At 40.7% G+C, this 16,893-nt stretch overlaps 1 protein-coding gene across 2 annotated transcripts in view; it reads right to left on the bottom strand.

Moving 5' to 3' along the window:
- Window positions 1-16,686, bottom strand: part of gpc3 (glypican 3) — a 103,405-nt gene extending 86,719 nt beyond the window's left edge. Inside the window, exons 1-3 of one of the 2 annotated variants that reach the window (XM_056382329.1) lie at window positions 15,555-16,686; window positions 12,643-15,315; window positions 2,283-2,444 (exon numbers count right to left, since the gene is read on the bottom strand). In XM_056382329.1, coding sequence (XP_056238304.1) covers window positions 2,283-2,444; window positions 12,643-12,799 — 319 coding nt within the window. In that variant the 5' untranslated portion in view covers window positions 12,800-15,315; window positions 15,555-16,686. Of the gene's footprint in view, window positions 1-2,282; window positions 2,445-9,280; window positions 9,438-9,538; window positions 9,811-12,642; window positions 15,316-15,554 lie in introns of those variants that run through there. The other variant, XM_056382330.1, reaches the window with a different exon arrangement.
- Window positions 16,687-16,893: the final 207 nt, after the last annotated feature.

Here is a 16,893-nt window from a genome sequence, read left to right as displayed (position 1 = left end):
AAGGATTTGAGTCCGGGGGCTGTTTGGGGAGTTCTCCCAAGTCCTATGCTAAAGCAATTAGTACTGAACCCTTCTAGGAAAGTGCGGCCAAACCACAGCAGCAGTCTCTAACATAGTTAGCGTGTAACAAGCAAGTCAAACCCCATGGTCCCCATTAAACCTCAAGTTTTAATTAGCATGTCAGGATGGTGCTGCGTTTCACAACCCGTGAGTGTGCGTTCTCAAAAAAGTTGTCCCAGTGAGTCCACACATCCCACTTCAAGTGGAAACCCCGAGACAGTAAACAGAGCCACTGCGCTGCATTGAAAAGGCCTGTGTATGGTGATAACAAAAACCCAACATTACATGTGAAAGGGATATTTCACAGCTGTTGCTAATATGGCTCCATTGTGGAAAAGAGTTGTGTTCCCCTTTGTTGTCAGGGAGTTTGAAACCAGCCCCTAAAGTTCACAAATAAGTAAAGAATAAGAAACTAAGCAACTTTTGCTGCACAGTAAACAAATAAACTTCAAATACTAACACAAGGAAAGAAGAGTAAAAAATCTGAACTGACGCACGCACACAACACAACAGCAACACCTAGCAAAGGTTCGCTAACATTAGCCACCAATAGCTACTTGTCATATAGGACCATGTTAGGCCTGTGGCTGAAAAATCACAGAGTGAAGTGAACGAATGTGTGTTTTGTTGTATAAGAATTGAACTTTTTATTTGCAAGAAGACGGCATTATTTCCTCTCTTAAAAGTTACACAATTTCAGCAGCCCACAAGGAAGAGAACTAATTCCCCCAAAATTCAAAGCGCACTAGCTTCATCAAAGTAAATGTTTGAAAGTCCGCTGGAAAGAAAGAATGCTTTTAATCATAGTCATGATGACACTTTTTTTTTTTTTGCGTGGGGGGTGAAGGGGTGTGCAGTCGTCTACCGGTGCACAGATCCAAGTAGCTCTGTCATTGATTGTCATTATCTCACTTAGACTTTTTATCATTCAGTCCACTGATTTATTTTACTTTTTGTGTTGTTTCTTTTTTAAACAGGGACACTGCACCTTAATTAGCAGTACTGTTTTGTTTCATTTGTGTGTCTATATTGTGAGTTAGCCAAAAGCTATTTTTTGCCATACTCCTTGTTACTTTGTCACTTTAATTGGATAGAGACAGGGAGAGAGTGACAGGAAAGTAGGGGGGAGAGAGAGAGGATGATGTGCAGCCCGGGCTGGATTGGGACCCAGGCCCCTGCAGTAACAACTGAGCCTCGGTGGTAGACGTTCTGTCAGGTGAGGGCACCCCACATTTCAGTATAATCTAATATTACAATAATAATACACTTTCTATCAGAGAGTTAGATGAGAAGCAACCACTATTATGTATGTATGGTAAGCTAGTTAGCTTAGCTAAACTAAGCTAATGAAAAGGAAAAAGGGACTGTTTTTAAAAACTTTTTGGTGGCAACCAGCAAAGAGTACATCAAAAGAAATTCTGTACAACTTTGTACCGGTTGTGATTTAATTTTGCCTCCAGAGCGGCCTCAGTTCTTTAAAGCAACAATGCAACCAGGAATTGTTGAGTTGATAGTGTCATATAGTTCTTGCTGACTTATCTGCTTTCACCACCACTAGCCCAGGTGTCACTTCACTGTTCAGTCAATCATTTTTAGCAATCACCTGCCTCCGGTACCTTCATGTTCTTGTTCTCAGCTGACAGGAGTCGAACCTCAGCGTCTCCAGGTTTGACAGTTTGTGCATTTTCCACATCACTGCTGCACTGAGCTGTTATTTTAAATATACGTCAGTTAGCCTGAATCAGTCCTACCAGTGAGTCTCCTCTGACCTCTCTACCTCTCTCTCATCTTCCAGGACCACTACTGACTGGCGGCGTGTTTCACTCTGTGAATAACAGTTATCACTGGCTGCAGTGCGCCAAAAATCTCAGGAGGCTGTCACTTTCTGGAGCAACATGTCTGGCACCAACAACCACACTACATCTAAAGTCACTTAAGCCACACGTCTCTGCCAGTGTAACATTTAGTAGAACAGCAGCTGAACGTCTCATCCCTGTCTGCGTGCATTATGTTTCTGCTTTCTTTACATGTGACTCACTGCCTGGAGGAGTGAGTGGCTGACATGAACAGGGATGTGTAGCCAAGAAAGTGGATACTGACTGTGTTGATTTGAGGGCGTCAATTATCAGTTTAAAATTGTGAATTACAATGTTGTTTCTTCTCTGTGCTAGTTAAAATAGTCTTTTTGAGACAGGATTGGACAAACTGTACTAACTGCTTACCTTGGAATATGGCAGCGTTCTGGATGATGAGGCGTTTGAGTTGAGCACTAACAACCTGCAGACCAGACTCCATGTTGCTGCGCGCGGCTACCTGATACCGTTCCTCCATCTTCTTGGAACAGCAGGTCGGGCCTTTGGTTTGGCAAACCTGCAGATCTGAACCTGGCAGGAAATCAGCAGAGACAGGAAAGGAGTCTGGATGAGCAGAGGGAAGGAGCTGGAAAAAGCTACTCTTGTTTAATTTTCAAAAACAGAAACTCCTCTTCCTTCTCACACTCACACACACACGCACACACGCAGAAGGATTCAGCTGCATCCCCTGCATGCTAAACACAGGAAACACCATCTCCAGCAGATTTTGCTGCCTTAATGAGCATATGATTATTATGTAGAGGCTGTGTTATTTAGCAGGGTTGAAGTAAAAAATAAATTACTTCCTAAAAAATGTGTCATTTTGATGCACATTCAAGCAATACACCAAGGCTGTGTTCTCCTCAGAGATCAGTTTGGTCAACAGAAACTTTCCCACCACTCCAGGCTACACTTTTCACACCCAGGATCAAAAAAAAAAGCATTTTTTACGCACAAATGTGAGAGCTGGGAGCACTGCAGCGTGCAGACAAACAAACCCAGGTTTCAGCATGCTTTTCACAAATGCATGACATAAAAAACAGCCACCAGTAAGATTGAAGGTGATGAAACAACATCTCCGCACCTGGCCACACACACTAAAGGTGAGAAATAATTGGATTCTCAGAACTCTTTTGAAAGGTGCAGATGTAAGCCAGTGTAAAAAATAAAAAAAACTAAGGTGACAAGGACGTTTCATTGGGGCGATGTAGCCTATGTAGCCGTACACAACCAGATCAAAGAACAAACACCCTGAAGAAATTCATTTAATTTGAAAAAAATCCCAGTGAGGAGGGAGATAAAGACGATGCGGTTACAATTTAGTCTGATCAAGGATAGCGACAGAGACTCAGCTGCTGCAGCAGTGACGGTGAGTGAACTGCAATTTTGTGTGATGGTGGACTGAAGGACGTCTTTTAAAAGAGCTATTCTTTCTTGTTTTAATATGTCAATATGCACTACAACAATGTCACGGTAAAACTGTAAGATGTGTGTACTCTATTCTTAAAGTTCTGAAAAGGAATTTATACTGTAGTTAATACTAACAGGGTTTTTACTTAATCATGATTTTACAAGACTTACAACATACATTTCTGTGTGAAAATGCCTCTTTAGAGAAAGAAAAGTCCACACACTGAAGCTGAAATTTCAAACCTTACCCCTCAATCACCCCTCTAAAATGATGCACACACACAGGGAAAGACATAAATAGGGCACAGACATCTGATGTTTAAATACAAAGAGGAGTTCCCCCCCCCCCCAGTCTCTCTGTCCCATGTGGCTGTTGAAAGCTTCAGTGGAGGCTGGAGTCGTAACGTGCCGAGCTGTGTAGAGGAGTTTTCTGCAGGATCTGCTGCCTGAGAGGCGTTAGTGACAAGGGCCTGATTGATGGCGTGGTAAACAAATGTCAGGGGAGCCTGCCAGCTTCAGCTGCTCGGGGTGCGGAGGATGAGGAGACGGAAGCTGAGAGTTGGAGAGCTCGGAGCGTGAATGTAAATATATATAGTATACATATACATATTCATACTATATCAGCAAAGTCTTGATAACAAGCATTTCAAAAGACAGAGGAAAGGCTTTAGTCAAGACTGAGGGTTTATCTTAATATGAAAATCTCTGCTGGTTTGAGGCTTTGTCTCTTTGAGATCTTCAAACAATAGATCTTCAGAAACAGAGCTCAGACTACAACAATGACAACAGCAGGCTTAGCGGGAAGTTAAACTAGCAGGAGACACAACAGAGTGACAGTCCTGATAATTAATAGGTACTGGGGAGTCAAACAGAGAGCAGCTTCAGCTAAGTCCCTGCTCACTCCGGACTCCCATCAGGGTTTAAGGCGCACAGTCTAATGAGTGAAACAGGCAATAAAACTGTCACACAGCACCTTTTGTATGCATACTGACAGGCTTAATATCTTAAATCAATACCGACAAAGGACTCCTGACAGATAAGATCAACTTAATTTCAGACTGCAGGGGCAAAATTATTAAGCTGTCAATAGCACCACAGGTGAGGTGAGCGCGGCCCGGTGAGGGAGAGAGACGGGGATTTAGCAATTATCTCCAGCAAAACAGACAGTTTCATCTGCACTTTTGTCGTTTTGCAGATGATAAATGCGTTTCATTACAGAAGTTCCACAGCGGTGTGGAATAAGTGAGGGATTCGGCAGGGAAACGATTCCCCGCAGAGTTTCACAAATAATAAAATCACACCGTCTAAATAAAGCCTTCTTTCTGACTGACAGATCCCTTGGGAATAAGCTTCCTGCTTCTCCTTTTTGCTTTAGGCTCAGCTCTCTTTCTCCTCCCCCTGCTTTCTTTTCTTTTTTTTTGTATCCCTTGTCATCCTTGCACAGTTTTGTTCTGAGCTCGTTTCACTTCACCTACCTTGAGCTTAATAGAAATTAGGCAGTGAGAGCACCTTTCTATCGGTCTCTTGTTAGTTAATTAGTCGATTTTTGTGTCCTGATGGCCAGTTCCCTCAAACAAAATGAAGAAAGACACAGTGTGAGCGAGGAGCAATTTAGATGTAAATTTCTCCAACATACAATCTCAGTTCAAGGTGACGCCTTTAAATGGTTATGTACTTTCAATCAATAGTCTGAAATGGTGAGACAGACAACTCAACATGCAGAGCAGCTGCCGTTTTCGTGAGTGTCAAGGTCTCTGAATGCCTTTTTAAGATCGCACTGATCACAATCCTTGGCTGCTTCTCTCATGATAAGGAAAGGTTTCAGTTGAAAACTCCAGCGAGGGCTAAGACAGTCCATGTGTACACAAAGATGACAAGAGGAGTCCCTCTCCTCACATCTTTAACAAGCTCAGGGACTCCAAGCCAGGGGAACGGGGACAGCCACAAATACAGTACATATCGCTCAAGTTTCCCAGAACCAATTAGAAAGCTATCACTATGCAAGTTTAATGATGAGACCATGGGGGAAAAACAAGTTGTATTAAGATATAGAATATGTTAAAAGCTGTTCATTATGAGCATAAATTATACATCAGCTCCCAGTGTTGAGTGGAAGCATGTGGGAATCCATGGCTTCCTCTCCAGGGCAAAATAAGCCAGTGTCACTTTGTAGAGACAATAAATGAAATGAAGAAAGTGCAATTTACAACCAACCTAAGGAATAATATTATCATTAGCTACTGGGGATTACAATTGTTTTAAGTATTTTTAGTGCTTTGCTCACTGCTCCACTTTAAGTCGTTTGATGAAGCAATAATTTGGGAGCTGGAAGCATGAATGTGAAAGAGTTTTTAAAGTGTACACACAAAACACAAGAGCCCTTCATTAGAGGCGGATTTTTCAAAAGAGAAAAACTGAATAAACAAAACACAAATCAGCATTTAATTAGACAAAAAAAGAGCTGGTGCTACAGGTCAAACTGATCCACCTATTAGTCATGTCCAGTGTCATTTAAACAGTAGGCACGTTTGTTCTTTGTTGTTCATGATAAACAACAAGCCTGGACGACCCGACCCTGCAGCTAATTACTGAGAGGTCCGCATCCCCTGGACCTTTTTTTGTCATCCTGCAAAGAAATATCAAACAACATGAAGCTATAATTGTTTCAGCTCACAGCCAAAAAAAAAAGAAAGAAAGAAAGAAAGAAAGGAAGAGAAACTCTTCTCTTGTAGGAGCACTATGCAAGAGTTTCTGTTGAAATAAGTGGCAGCTGTCACCTCAGCCTCCAGCAAACAAGTATTACTCTTCCATTTAGTGTGAATGTGATGCTCCTCTCATGAATCAGGTCAGCTGCTGCTGTCAGGGATCAACCACATCCCCCACTCGAACCGCCGCTGACACCGATGGAGACGCTTTCACACTCATGTCCTGGGGTAAGTGCTCGGCTCTGCTCCCGCGCCTCTCGCACATACATGACGGCTCGGTGGAGTGACCTGACACCACTGCCTCCATTTCACCTTCAGACACTACAACCACCCACAGCAGCAGCCACAACAAAGATATGACTGGTACTACTCCTACAGCTGTGTGAGTTTTTCTTTTGTTTTTTCATATCTGCGCTGTAATGTTGTTTCTTTCCTCTCACTTCTTTTGAATCATGCTGGAGGAGAGAAAAACTTCAGCTTTTGTTTTTTTTTTTGGTGTTTTGCCCCCTGGCACCACATGCAGCATTATTAGAATTCAGCTCTGCCTTCCTGCGGACATCTCCCTGAATCAGCCACCTCCCCCGCACAATACTACATATCAATACAGGCTACTTCACGTCTCTCTATCACACACACAGAGACACACACACACACACACACACACACACACAGACAGAGACAGAGCAGAGAGAGAGAGAGAGAGAGACAGAGAGAGAATGAGAGAGAGAGAGTGAGAGAGAGAGAGAGAGAGAGAAAGTGATAGTTCCCCAGTCAAATCACAGCTAGCCATCCACTAAATTTAATTTCATCAATCTTTCATTTGCTGTATGCCTCAATGAAAAAACTCATGTTAAATCAGACTGCACGACAAGCCCCTCTGTTCTGCATTTACATGCCAAATTTCTAGCAAGCACAAAGTTCTAAGTAATAACAGAAGATGTAACTGTGACTGAAAACCTTATTCTCTATAGATTAATGACAAGGATATTTTATGAATGAGGCATGACCAAAAAAAAAAGAAACACACAAAAATGAGCTAAATATTAAAGAAGTGAAGGCATATTTCAAGCTTTTGTGAAAAAAAATTAGCTCATTAAAACAGAAGTGGAAGAACTGTGATTTATGGAAATCCTACCTGCAGCACACGTACTGCAACATAACTCTGGTTCATTAAGGATATCAATTTTGATTTTTTTTACACATTACTGTATAGGAAAGGATCGTGATGGACAAGTCAGTGCCATCCGTGGATATAAAGAAAGGTATGAAATACAGGAAACTGCTGGAAACATTATGATTTTTTTTTTTTTTAAAAGGAGCAGTGAAAAAATGGAATATCATTTATATAGAAAGAGCATGTGTGACGACCGTCTCATTCCTGTGTGGCTATTAATTGGTTTGTGTGGCTTTTTCTTTGCGGTGTAAGTAGAAGGGGACTTACAGGATAATTTGGAGGACACTATCTGTTTAAATGTCTAAATTTCTGTTATGTTTTTTTTCTCTCTCTTTAATCCGAGTGTATCATGGCAGGGATAGAAGATTATGTCGCTGCTCCACGTGAGAGGTTTCTGGATCGATGCACTAAAGATCAGCTTATGAAAACTGCTGAAGGGTATGAAATCGATTGAAGTGATCTTAGTGATAGACGGTGTAAAGAAAACGTAATGGCTACGGTTAAACTGCAGCTGTTGCTAAACAAGAGAGACCTGGTCAGCCACTGGCAGCACAGTCGCTTTCAGCTCCGCCAGGAAACTTAACGTCTCAGCAGCAAGGGAAATGGCTTTTATTACAGTTGACGCATGAAAAACAGAAACAGAGGCTGGAACTGGAAAAGCTCTTAACATGTATGACTATGCAAGCTTTTAAAAATAATGAAGATTTTCTTGCAGTAGCAACTTTTCCGTCTAATGTGTGGATGTGTAAACTGACACGGAAACATCACCCACAAAAACTGAAGATATTATCATGCGTTAGGAAGAGTGACAGCAGTAAATGTGATTATTAGAGAAGCAGTAAATATGATTATTGTTGATGATGTAATGTTTGGTATTGCAACTGCACACTGAAAAACAATCAATATTAAATTATTCCAGTGGAGTGCAGGACCCCCATACAGGGCCACAAGAGACACAGGAGAGGAAATCAGAAACTAAATGCTTGTGCTACATCAAATTATGTGAATTTTGTCAGACTTGTCCCCCGTCTTTGCTTCTTTTTTGTGAACTGCATAATAATTTTACGTCTGAAAATGATCCATATAATACAAAATTGCTCTTTGGTCTCTTAGATAATGGGGTCGCAATCCAAAAAGATTGGGAACCGCTGCATTATTCCATAATTAATCACAATTTTACAAGGTTAAAGTCACTAATCTCTGGATTTACACATTATTGTAACAAAAATGTGAAGTGTCCTAACAGCTTTACTATATGAAAGACTTAATGCGGCATGACATCCTCCCTGCAGATCTAACTCCATTTATTATCTGAAGTGATTTTGGGATGTTTTGTGAAAGTCCAAACATTGTAAAAAAAAAAATAAAAAATTTACAGTCAAATACTATACGCAGTAAATCTGTCCACTCCTCATTCACTAACAGGGCTTTTCTTTGGCTGTGAGTCCTGAAAACACATCCCACTCTGTTTAACTGCAGCTGTTCATAAAGGGAGGTCCTGAGATCTCCCTGGGACTATGAGGGTTTAGGAGGTCTGAAGAAAATCTGCTTAATTTGTTTCATTTCTGCTTTATTTTACTCCAAGTGCTAATAGTGAGCACACGCTGGGAATGTTTGTATGTTTTTTTCCTCAGAGGTTTAAAGGATAGCTTCATCATTTTTCGAGGTCTGTCCATACAGAAACATACAGTATATGTCCCTATATCAAGAGTGATGTTGCTACACATGTCACCTATAAGGGAATATATATATATATATATATATATATATATATATATATATATATGTATATATATACATACATACATACATAAACATAGATATATGTATATATATATATATGTATATATATATATATATAATATATATATATATATATATACATACATACATAAACATAGATATATGTATATATATACATACATAAACATAGATATATGTATGTATGTATACAGTATATGGAGCTGTTCCAATTTGTAGTAGGTTCTATATATAAAATAGATTTTGTTTTTATTTTACTTACATGTATTTCATATATGGAAATTCAGTATATGTACCAGTGCCAGACTAAAACATACCTTTTCGTGACAGTAGCAGCAGCAAATCTCTCTTAAATTCAGTCCCGTCTCATGATTTTGTCCTGAAAGTCTCTCTCCTGCATCTTGCTACAGTCTGCCTGGACATCTTCACCTTTCTCCTTCCTGGCTGAAGAAGTTTCAGGATTTGTTTCCTGAACTGGCAGTAAACATATCAAATGTGCAGTATGAAGGGAAAATATCTTTTACCACGAACGGGCAATAACACACTCCAGTGACAATGCAGAATCCTGAATTTACCTGCCGTAGTGTTGCTAGCCTTTCCTGCTCATAGTCTGGACTGCAGGGGAGAAGCGGGAACTTCGGTCTTGGTAGCATTTAACTTCCTGAACAAACATCACACTGAATGTTTGCAGCCGCACTGCTAACTGGTAACTAACTCTCGGTTCCGTCTCTCTCTCTCTCTACGTACAGTACCAACGTACTGAACTATTCCTGAAAGTATCTGCGCTACTTCTGTAACAATGTTCAGCCTCAGACAAACTTGCACAGAGATGAAAAATTAGTTTAATTTGCTCGTTTACTTGCTACTGCTGACTCTCCAGGCTTGTTGCGTAAGTTTAGGTTCCACGCGTCTGCGCATGCGTATACTGCCGCGATATCATAACTGATCTCAGAACGGTAGAAGCTACAACAGCTTGAAGTCAAGCTAGCAGCAGAGACAATACCACGCTGCGACCACAAGAGGCCAGTAAACTACAGTGATGAATGCACACAGGCAACAGATCCTTCAGAGACAGAACGCTGTTGTGAGATTAGATGTAAGGAGAGATATCACTTCCACCTCAGTATCGTTCTTATTGATGATTATTGATTATTGATGATTTTTAGCTTTAACTGGGCAAGCTCACCTTGATTGCCCAGTACGCCGCTGATATGTAGCTACATATACCACATTAGCGTATGGGTGTGTTAAAGCAATAGTCAGGAGACCGCATGAACATTGAACAGGTTTTGCTTTCTATAATAATTCCTACTGTTCACACTGGCCATTAAAAGAACCCCCCTAATGTAGTGTAGGCGATGAGGGACAAAACAGTCCTTGTTCTGTCCAAGGAAATATTTGAAAGTTAATCTCAAGCCAATATGAAGCTTCAGCAGTCAGCGGTATCTTCTATAATTATACTTTTTTTTATAAAATTATTTTTTCCAGGACAGTTTTACCTAGTTCAGCTCCAGTAAAAGGGAAGTAATACAAAGAGGGAGTTTTGTACTAAAAAGCTGATGGTGAGGATCTTTATAAAAGTATAAAAGGAGAAATAATTACATCAAGCAATACTTATTTTAATGTTCATATGGGCACTATGGGATTATTATTTTAAGACAGACTTGAAAAAGTGTGATCCTACCCGTACAGTTTGTCGCCATTTGAGACTCAGTGGGACAAATGTTACACTTCACCGATGTGTAAAAAGTTCTGTCAGTGCGGGTCACACATACAGAACATATGAAAATCCTCTGTATTTACCCATGATTTATAGCTGGGTTCTCTGCAAACATAAATAATCTGTCATTTTCTTCAGGAGGAAATAGGAGAAGGAAATAGGAAATATCAAGCTGATAAAACAATATTTAAGTACATTATATCAGCTGTTACAGAGGGCGTAGTGTGTCTCCACGAGTCCAGACACAACATTAGTGTTCAAAGGTTTGTTACACCCTGTTAACCACTAATCCAGAAATCTTGTATTTATTGAACATGTATAATGCAGTGCGTGATCATGAGTCACTCAATGTACAACCAGCTAACTTAGTAAAACCTGCATTTATTCTGCAACAGAGGATCCACTGGCATCATGGGAAATTGAAAACCAAACTATGCCTTAACTGGCTGGGATGAATTGTCCTTTGGCTCACTGGTGAATTGATTTGTGTGTGTGTGTGTGTGTGTGTGTGTGTGTGTGTGTGTGTGTGTGTGTGTGTGTGTGTGTGTGGTGTCCAGATCAGACTGATTCCTCACAGAAAGCCTCAGATTTCAGGAGGCTAAATAATTTCTCTTGGCCTGCTGTGATAACTATCCCCTTTGGCTGGCAGATAAAATGCTTGATGGCCTATAGGTTGAGGGTGTGTGACTAAAGATGGATGCATGGAGAAATATAGGGCTCAGTGGTTGCAGCTGCATGCATCCACAGATGGCAGATTAATATGTGGTGGAGGAAGCATGACAAAACATGCTTCAAAGCGCACTGCACATCTTTCCCACTGATTGATTCAAAACCTTTTGAGATTGGTCACGCTCCTTCATGTTCTCTGAACATTTAGTGTTATTTGTTAAACTCCTCTAAATCAGGTGGGAGTGAGATGTGTGAGAATGGAGAGAAAACACTTAACCCGGCGCACTTCCCCATGCTGACATGACACCAAAATACCCAATTAACATTTTGCAGCTGGCTGTAACTCGGCCACATGAGAGGGATCTCCATTTACATACTGAATCAGAATGCATGCAACAGGCTCCAGCAGTACCCCAACATGTTGTTTTGTGTGTCTGGGGACTTATTCCTCTATCCCCCAAATACCTGAGTTATTTCATCTAAACTCACTTTTTTTTTCAAGACACGTCCCTTTCTCATCGGAGACAGACTCAGTGACATTTGAGCTCCAGGGAACAATAATTATCCTGTTTGGATAGTTGCATTATTTGTTAAATAGTTTCCAGGGTGGTCACAATTCACATCACACCACTAATCTATATTCTGTGACAATGTGGCTCAGGAAAAACTGCCAATAAGAGACCAGCCTGGAACAAGACTATAAATCAACTCTCTTAAAGGGAGAGTGCTGATCTTTTCTTTGTGTGCACTCCATCAGCACAGAACAAGCCTTAAACTGAAGCAGAAGATCCAGACCCACATAACATTGACCTGCAAAAAGATGCTGGCATCTGCTTCCCATGTTTCAAACAACTGACCAAATGAAAGTTGGGTGCCAGGAAAGGTTACTTGGCTCCATGTTTGGATCAATACTAGAACAAATTGATTCTGTAAGCTAACAGTTAACTGGTGGTGTATAAAACTTAACCTGCAGTTTAAACAGCATACTTAATGTAGCCAATAGATTTTGTAGAGCAGGTTGGTAAATTTTCCACCAGAGGGATGGAGAGTGTGTGTGGGTTGGCTCTCAATGCTGATACTGGAGAGGTCAGCAGCCTTGAAAAGAGCTCGACAGTGTTAGAGAACTGTTGAAATGGTTACGTCCCCTGAAACTGAACAGTGGAGATGAATTTGAGTGCTTACAATCAGAGCTGAAATCTATTTTAACCCACAGAGGTGCAATTACCAGACATCGTGTGCGTAAAGAGTTACAGGCTACTGTAGGTATAAGGCTTGAAGTTGATGAGTTACCTGACACCGGGGTTTCGGGGACCCATTTGGAGCCCGGGTGCAGAGACTGAAACACTGTGCGCACCTCCTGGCAGTTTGGCACCTGTCCGCCGGGCAGGGGGAACAGCTGGAGAAAGGCGCACAGGAAGAGCGCACTGTGGGCTGACGAACCAACCATGGCAGAGGAGCAGCACTCAGCCGAACCGGACACAGCAGAGCAACAAAAGAGCTGAGATTAACTTCAGCACATTAAAAGTTACAGGAGGATCCCGCGGTTGCGCTGAAGAGATGAAGCTGCAGCTCCAGGATCTGCTCGGCTCAGCATCCTTTCTTTTTTTGTCTCTCCTGAACCGTGCGTCCTGATGGAAAGCTGCTCGGCTGCGCCTCTTGGTGAAGCTACACTGATGCTGAGAACTTAAGAGTCCCTCTTCACTTGCGATACTGAATCCTCAGCTAGCTGCACAGATGAACGAGCCCCGGATACATGCGCGCGCTCCTTCCAAAAGCGCGCACCACGGCGTGAACCTGCGCGTATTACGAGATCTCCCCTCTCGTTTAGCAGTAGTGATGCGAGCTGATACATTGGTTCTGTGCGGCTGCAGGAGTGGCGATATAAGGAGGGGATTCATGCAGTGCGCCAGCTGTTGTCGTGATAGATGGATAGCAGTGTATGTTATAGGATGCAATTAGGGCGCAGAAACCACAGTTCCCGAACAGAGTCATGTGGCCACGAGGTGCACATATATTATAATGAAAATGACATACGCGGAGTGTGTAGGCTAAAAAATTGCTTTTATTATTCAGTCACATGGAGAAAGTGAACAGAAAACATTAGAAACAATGTGAAGAACTGCACAATACATGCAAAATTGAACATAACCAGTCACATCTTATCTTTAATAATCCCATAAATCTCATTCAGTAACATTACTTGACGACATCTCATATAAAACTGATTATTTCTTCATCGTTTTCTCATCCTAAGTGGACAGTCACTTCACTTCCACTCAGCGCCAAAGAGACAATAAAGTCTAAATGGTGCCATCTAGTGTTCAGTTTCCATATCAGACACCACAGAGGCCAACATTTGTAACTCATCCTCTCTGCAGACTGGCAAAAACTTCATTAAGTCAGAGAAAAGCACATCTGTTTTGCAGCGCCTCTAAAACATCTCTACACTCATTAGCGCAACCTAATGAATGCGTAGCTGTTCACAACATCTGGCGGATTGCAGATGGATACTGTGCAATTTCTTTCAATGTGTCAAGTGTTGAAATTGCGGAGTCATCCACCCGAAAACAGCGAGACAAAGAGCAAAGTCAAAGAAACTTAATGTTAAGAGGCCTGTTGAGTCAAACATGACTGCAAACAGAGGAGGAAAAAAACAACAGCTGCTCTCATGTGCCTACGGTGAATGAGATTTTCACTCTTTCAAGTGTTCATCAAAGCTTGGAAGAAGAGAACACAAAACCCATATATCTCTTCCTTTGGCTGCGTGTCTGAGAAACAGAGAGCTTTGCATGGATTTGCACAGCAGAGACTGGCAGAAGCTGAGAGCAAACCAACAAAACTCGCTGTAAACCCAGCAGACTTCCAGCTTCAAATACCAGAAACTCAGTCTGAGGCATGAGGGAATGTGACCAGCAATACCTGAAGTGCACAAACTGCAGTAGATGAGTGTGTACTACCTGCACTGTGAGCACTTTTGAACTGCAGAGTCAACAACATGTTCAGCTTAAAGAGTCAGAAAGTCATGAGTCATTAAAAGATACCTGACGGGGAACTTGTCACCGGCGCACAGACACACTGATGAATGTAAAGAAATGTCTTACAAGTCAACAGCAATTTATTCACCTTCCTGTTCATGCACTTAAACAAGATCCTCAAATGTTGACTGCATCAGTGCACTCTCAGCTACACAGTGATGTCATACTGAAAAATAATGCTATATTAGTTTATCATGCACGTAAAAAGCCTCCTGTATATCACCATACATTTGAGTTTTAGAAATTGGTCTATGCTTTAATTTTGCATAATTACATGTTCTTGAATGTTGTGCTGTTGAAACAAGTAGCCTAATCAAATACTGCATCAGAAAATTATCAATATGATCAATTATCAAGGAAAATACAGTGTGATTTTGCTGATCTTCTCTCTTTTTCATCACGGTGAACTGACTTTCTTTGTGTGTTTTGTTTCATTGGTCACAGAAAACAAGAAATACATCAATGTTACCTTGAGCTCTTGCACAGTCTAAGCAGCTGTATAATTGAGAAGGTAGTTGAAAGTTAATTGAGTGAATTGAAAAAAAACAGACTATGCAATAATGAAGTTAACACTTTGTTCTGTATGACAGCCGTGCGACCAGCAAAGATTTCTTTCAATTGTTTCTTTAAATTCAGGCTGCAACATTTAAAGTGTGTTATTAGTGTTGTTAAAAATTAAAAAGACATGAGGCATTTCATCACTGACAGAGTATCCTGCAGGGCAAGTGTGGTGAGAAATATTTCACACCCTGAATAACAAGCCCTCCAGCCAGAAGGAGCAACTAGGGCAGTAGATGCTGAACTACTTCACTAACTACACTAGATGCACCTTAGCTGGAGGACCATACGAGGCAGGGGAGTGTAGAGGAAATTGATGCAATGGATTATTTCCAACTCCTCCAGGCGAGAAACTTCCAGTCTGGACCATCTGAAACATAACAAAATCAATTGAAAGTGGCAAATGAGTATAAATATTTCACCTGATCCTATAACTCGATTGGAAAATGAATACACGTTTTGCAAGCTGCAGAAGTATGAAGGTGTGTTTATGCTGTGAGGAAAAGTATTAAAAATATCACAATCAGAGATGCAATATAAGATAAACCTAACTTCCATTTACAGACATGATAAAACTTTGAAATATTCATAAACAAAGAAAAGACTTACTATAGTTAAATACATAAATGCAGTGGAGAAAAAGCCACATTGTTTCCCTGTGATGTAGTAACTTAAAATGGGAATGGTCACGCTAAGCTTTACTCAAAAATGTTCTAAACACCACTACACACTAAACACTTGAGTAAAAGCACTTTCCATCACTGAAAGGTCACATCGCAGTTTAATGAGAGACTGAAACACCGTGGGGAAATGTAAATTTAAGCCTTCAAACTCTGATTGATAGTTTTTTCTTATTGACTCGCTGATTATAAATGCAACTACAAATCGATTTATCATACACACATCCAATATTGTGCCCGTTTTCTTTTCTTTTTTTTTTTTTTTAATAGGAGGCATAACTTTTCAGCTTGTGCATGTTTGTAAGCTGTAAATCTCCACAGGTTTCAATGTGGAGATCGGCTACACTGAAAACACTGATTCACTGGCTGTCCATTCAAAGCACGCACGAGGAAGTGTAAACTTAAAAGCTCCATTTGTGCTCCATCAGCACAAAAACTTCGTTTCAAATTTTCAAAATTAAAAATCTGAAATTATTTTTCCATCGACCATTTCCTTAAACACGAGTTTTTACAGTGTAACTCGGGTATAAACAGCGCGCCTTGTGCAGCGTTTAACAAAGTGGCGCCAACAGCTTAATGTGATGTGATGATGAGCGCGTCAACTCCCGTCAATTAAAAAATGGATCTCAATGGCAACATCCGCTTTTATTCGGTTACGTAACAAACACAAACACCAGCAGCTGTAAGAGGTGGGTGGATGAGTCTGTAACTCTTTAAGGATTATTAAAAACATCCTGGACGACCTTAATGTGCCAATACATGTAACAAAGACTTCAGCAAATCAACTTTATGTAAACAAATCAATCTACCGTGACCCGAAAAGTACAAAATACATCAAGTTGACTATTCCAGTTTTCTGAAAAAAGGCATTATATACTGCAATAGTGCAGAACACATGTTGAACATGCTCCCAGTTTCCCTCTAAAGAAAGCACTGCATTAAGGCGAAGTAACCAAAACCGAAACATTTGAACATTTTTCAGGTTTTTAAAACTTTCCAACAGAAACCTAACGTAACCCTAACAAACACACGCACGACAACGACCTCACGTTACGCACGTTGTTTTAGAATAAACAGGAAAGGCTGCAAACAGCCTACCATTGCATTATATTCACCTGCATGAATCCTACACACACACACACACACACACACATATATACATACATATACATATATATATATATATATATATACATATACATATATATACATATACATATATATATATATATATATATATATATATACACACACACACACACACACAC

This window comes from Seriola aureovittata, chromosome 8 (assembly GCF_021018895.1).
Source record: "Seriola aureovittata isolate HTS-2021-v1 ecotype China chromosome 8, ASM2101889v1, whole genome shotgun sequence".
In the NCBI taxonomy this organism is placed as follows: domain Eukaryota; kingdom Metazoa; phylum Chordata; class Actinopteri; order Carangiformes; family Carangidae; genus Seriola; species Seriola aureovittata.
The sequence above is the reverse complement of the archived record's forward strand: the minus strand, read 5'-3'. Positions and strand labels throughout refer to the sequence as shown.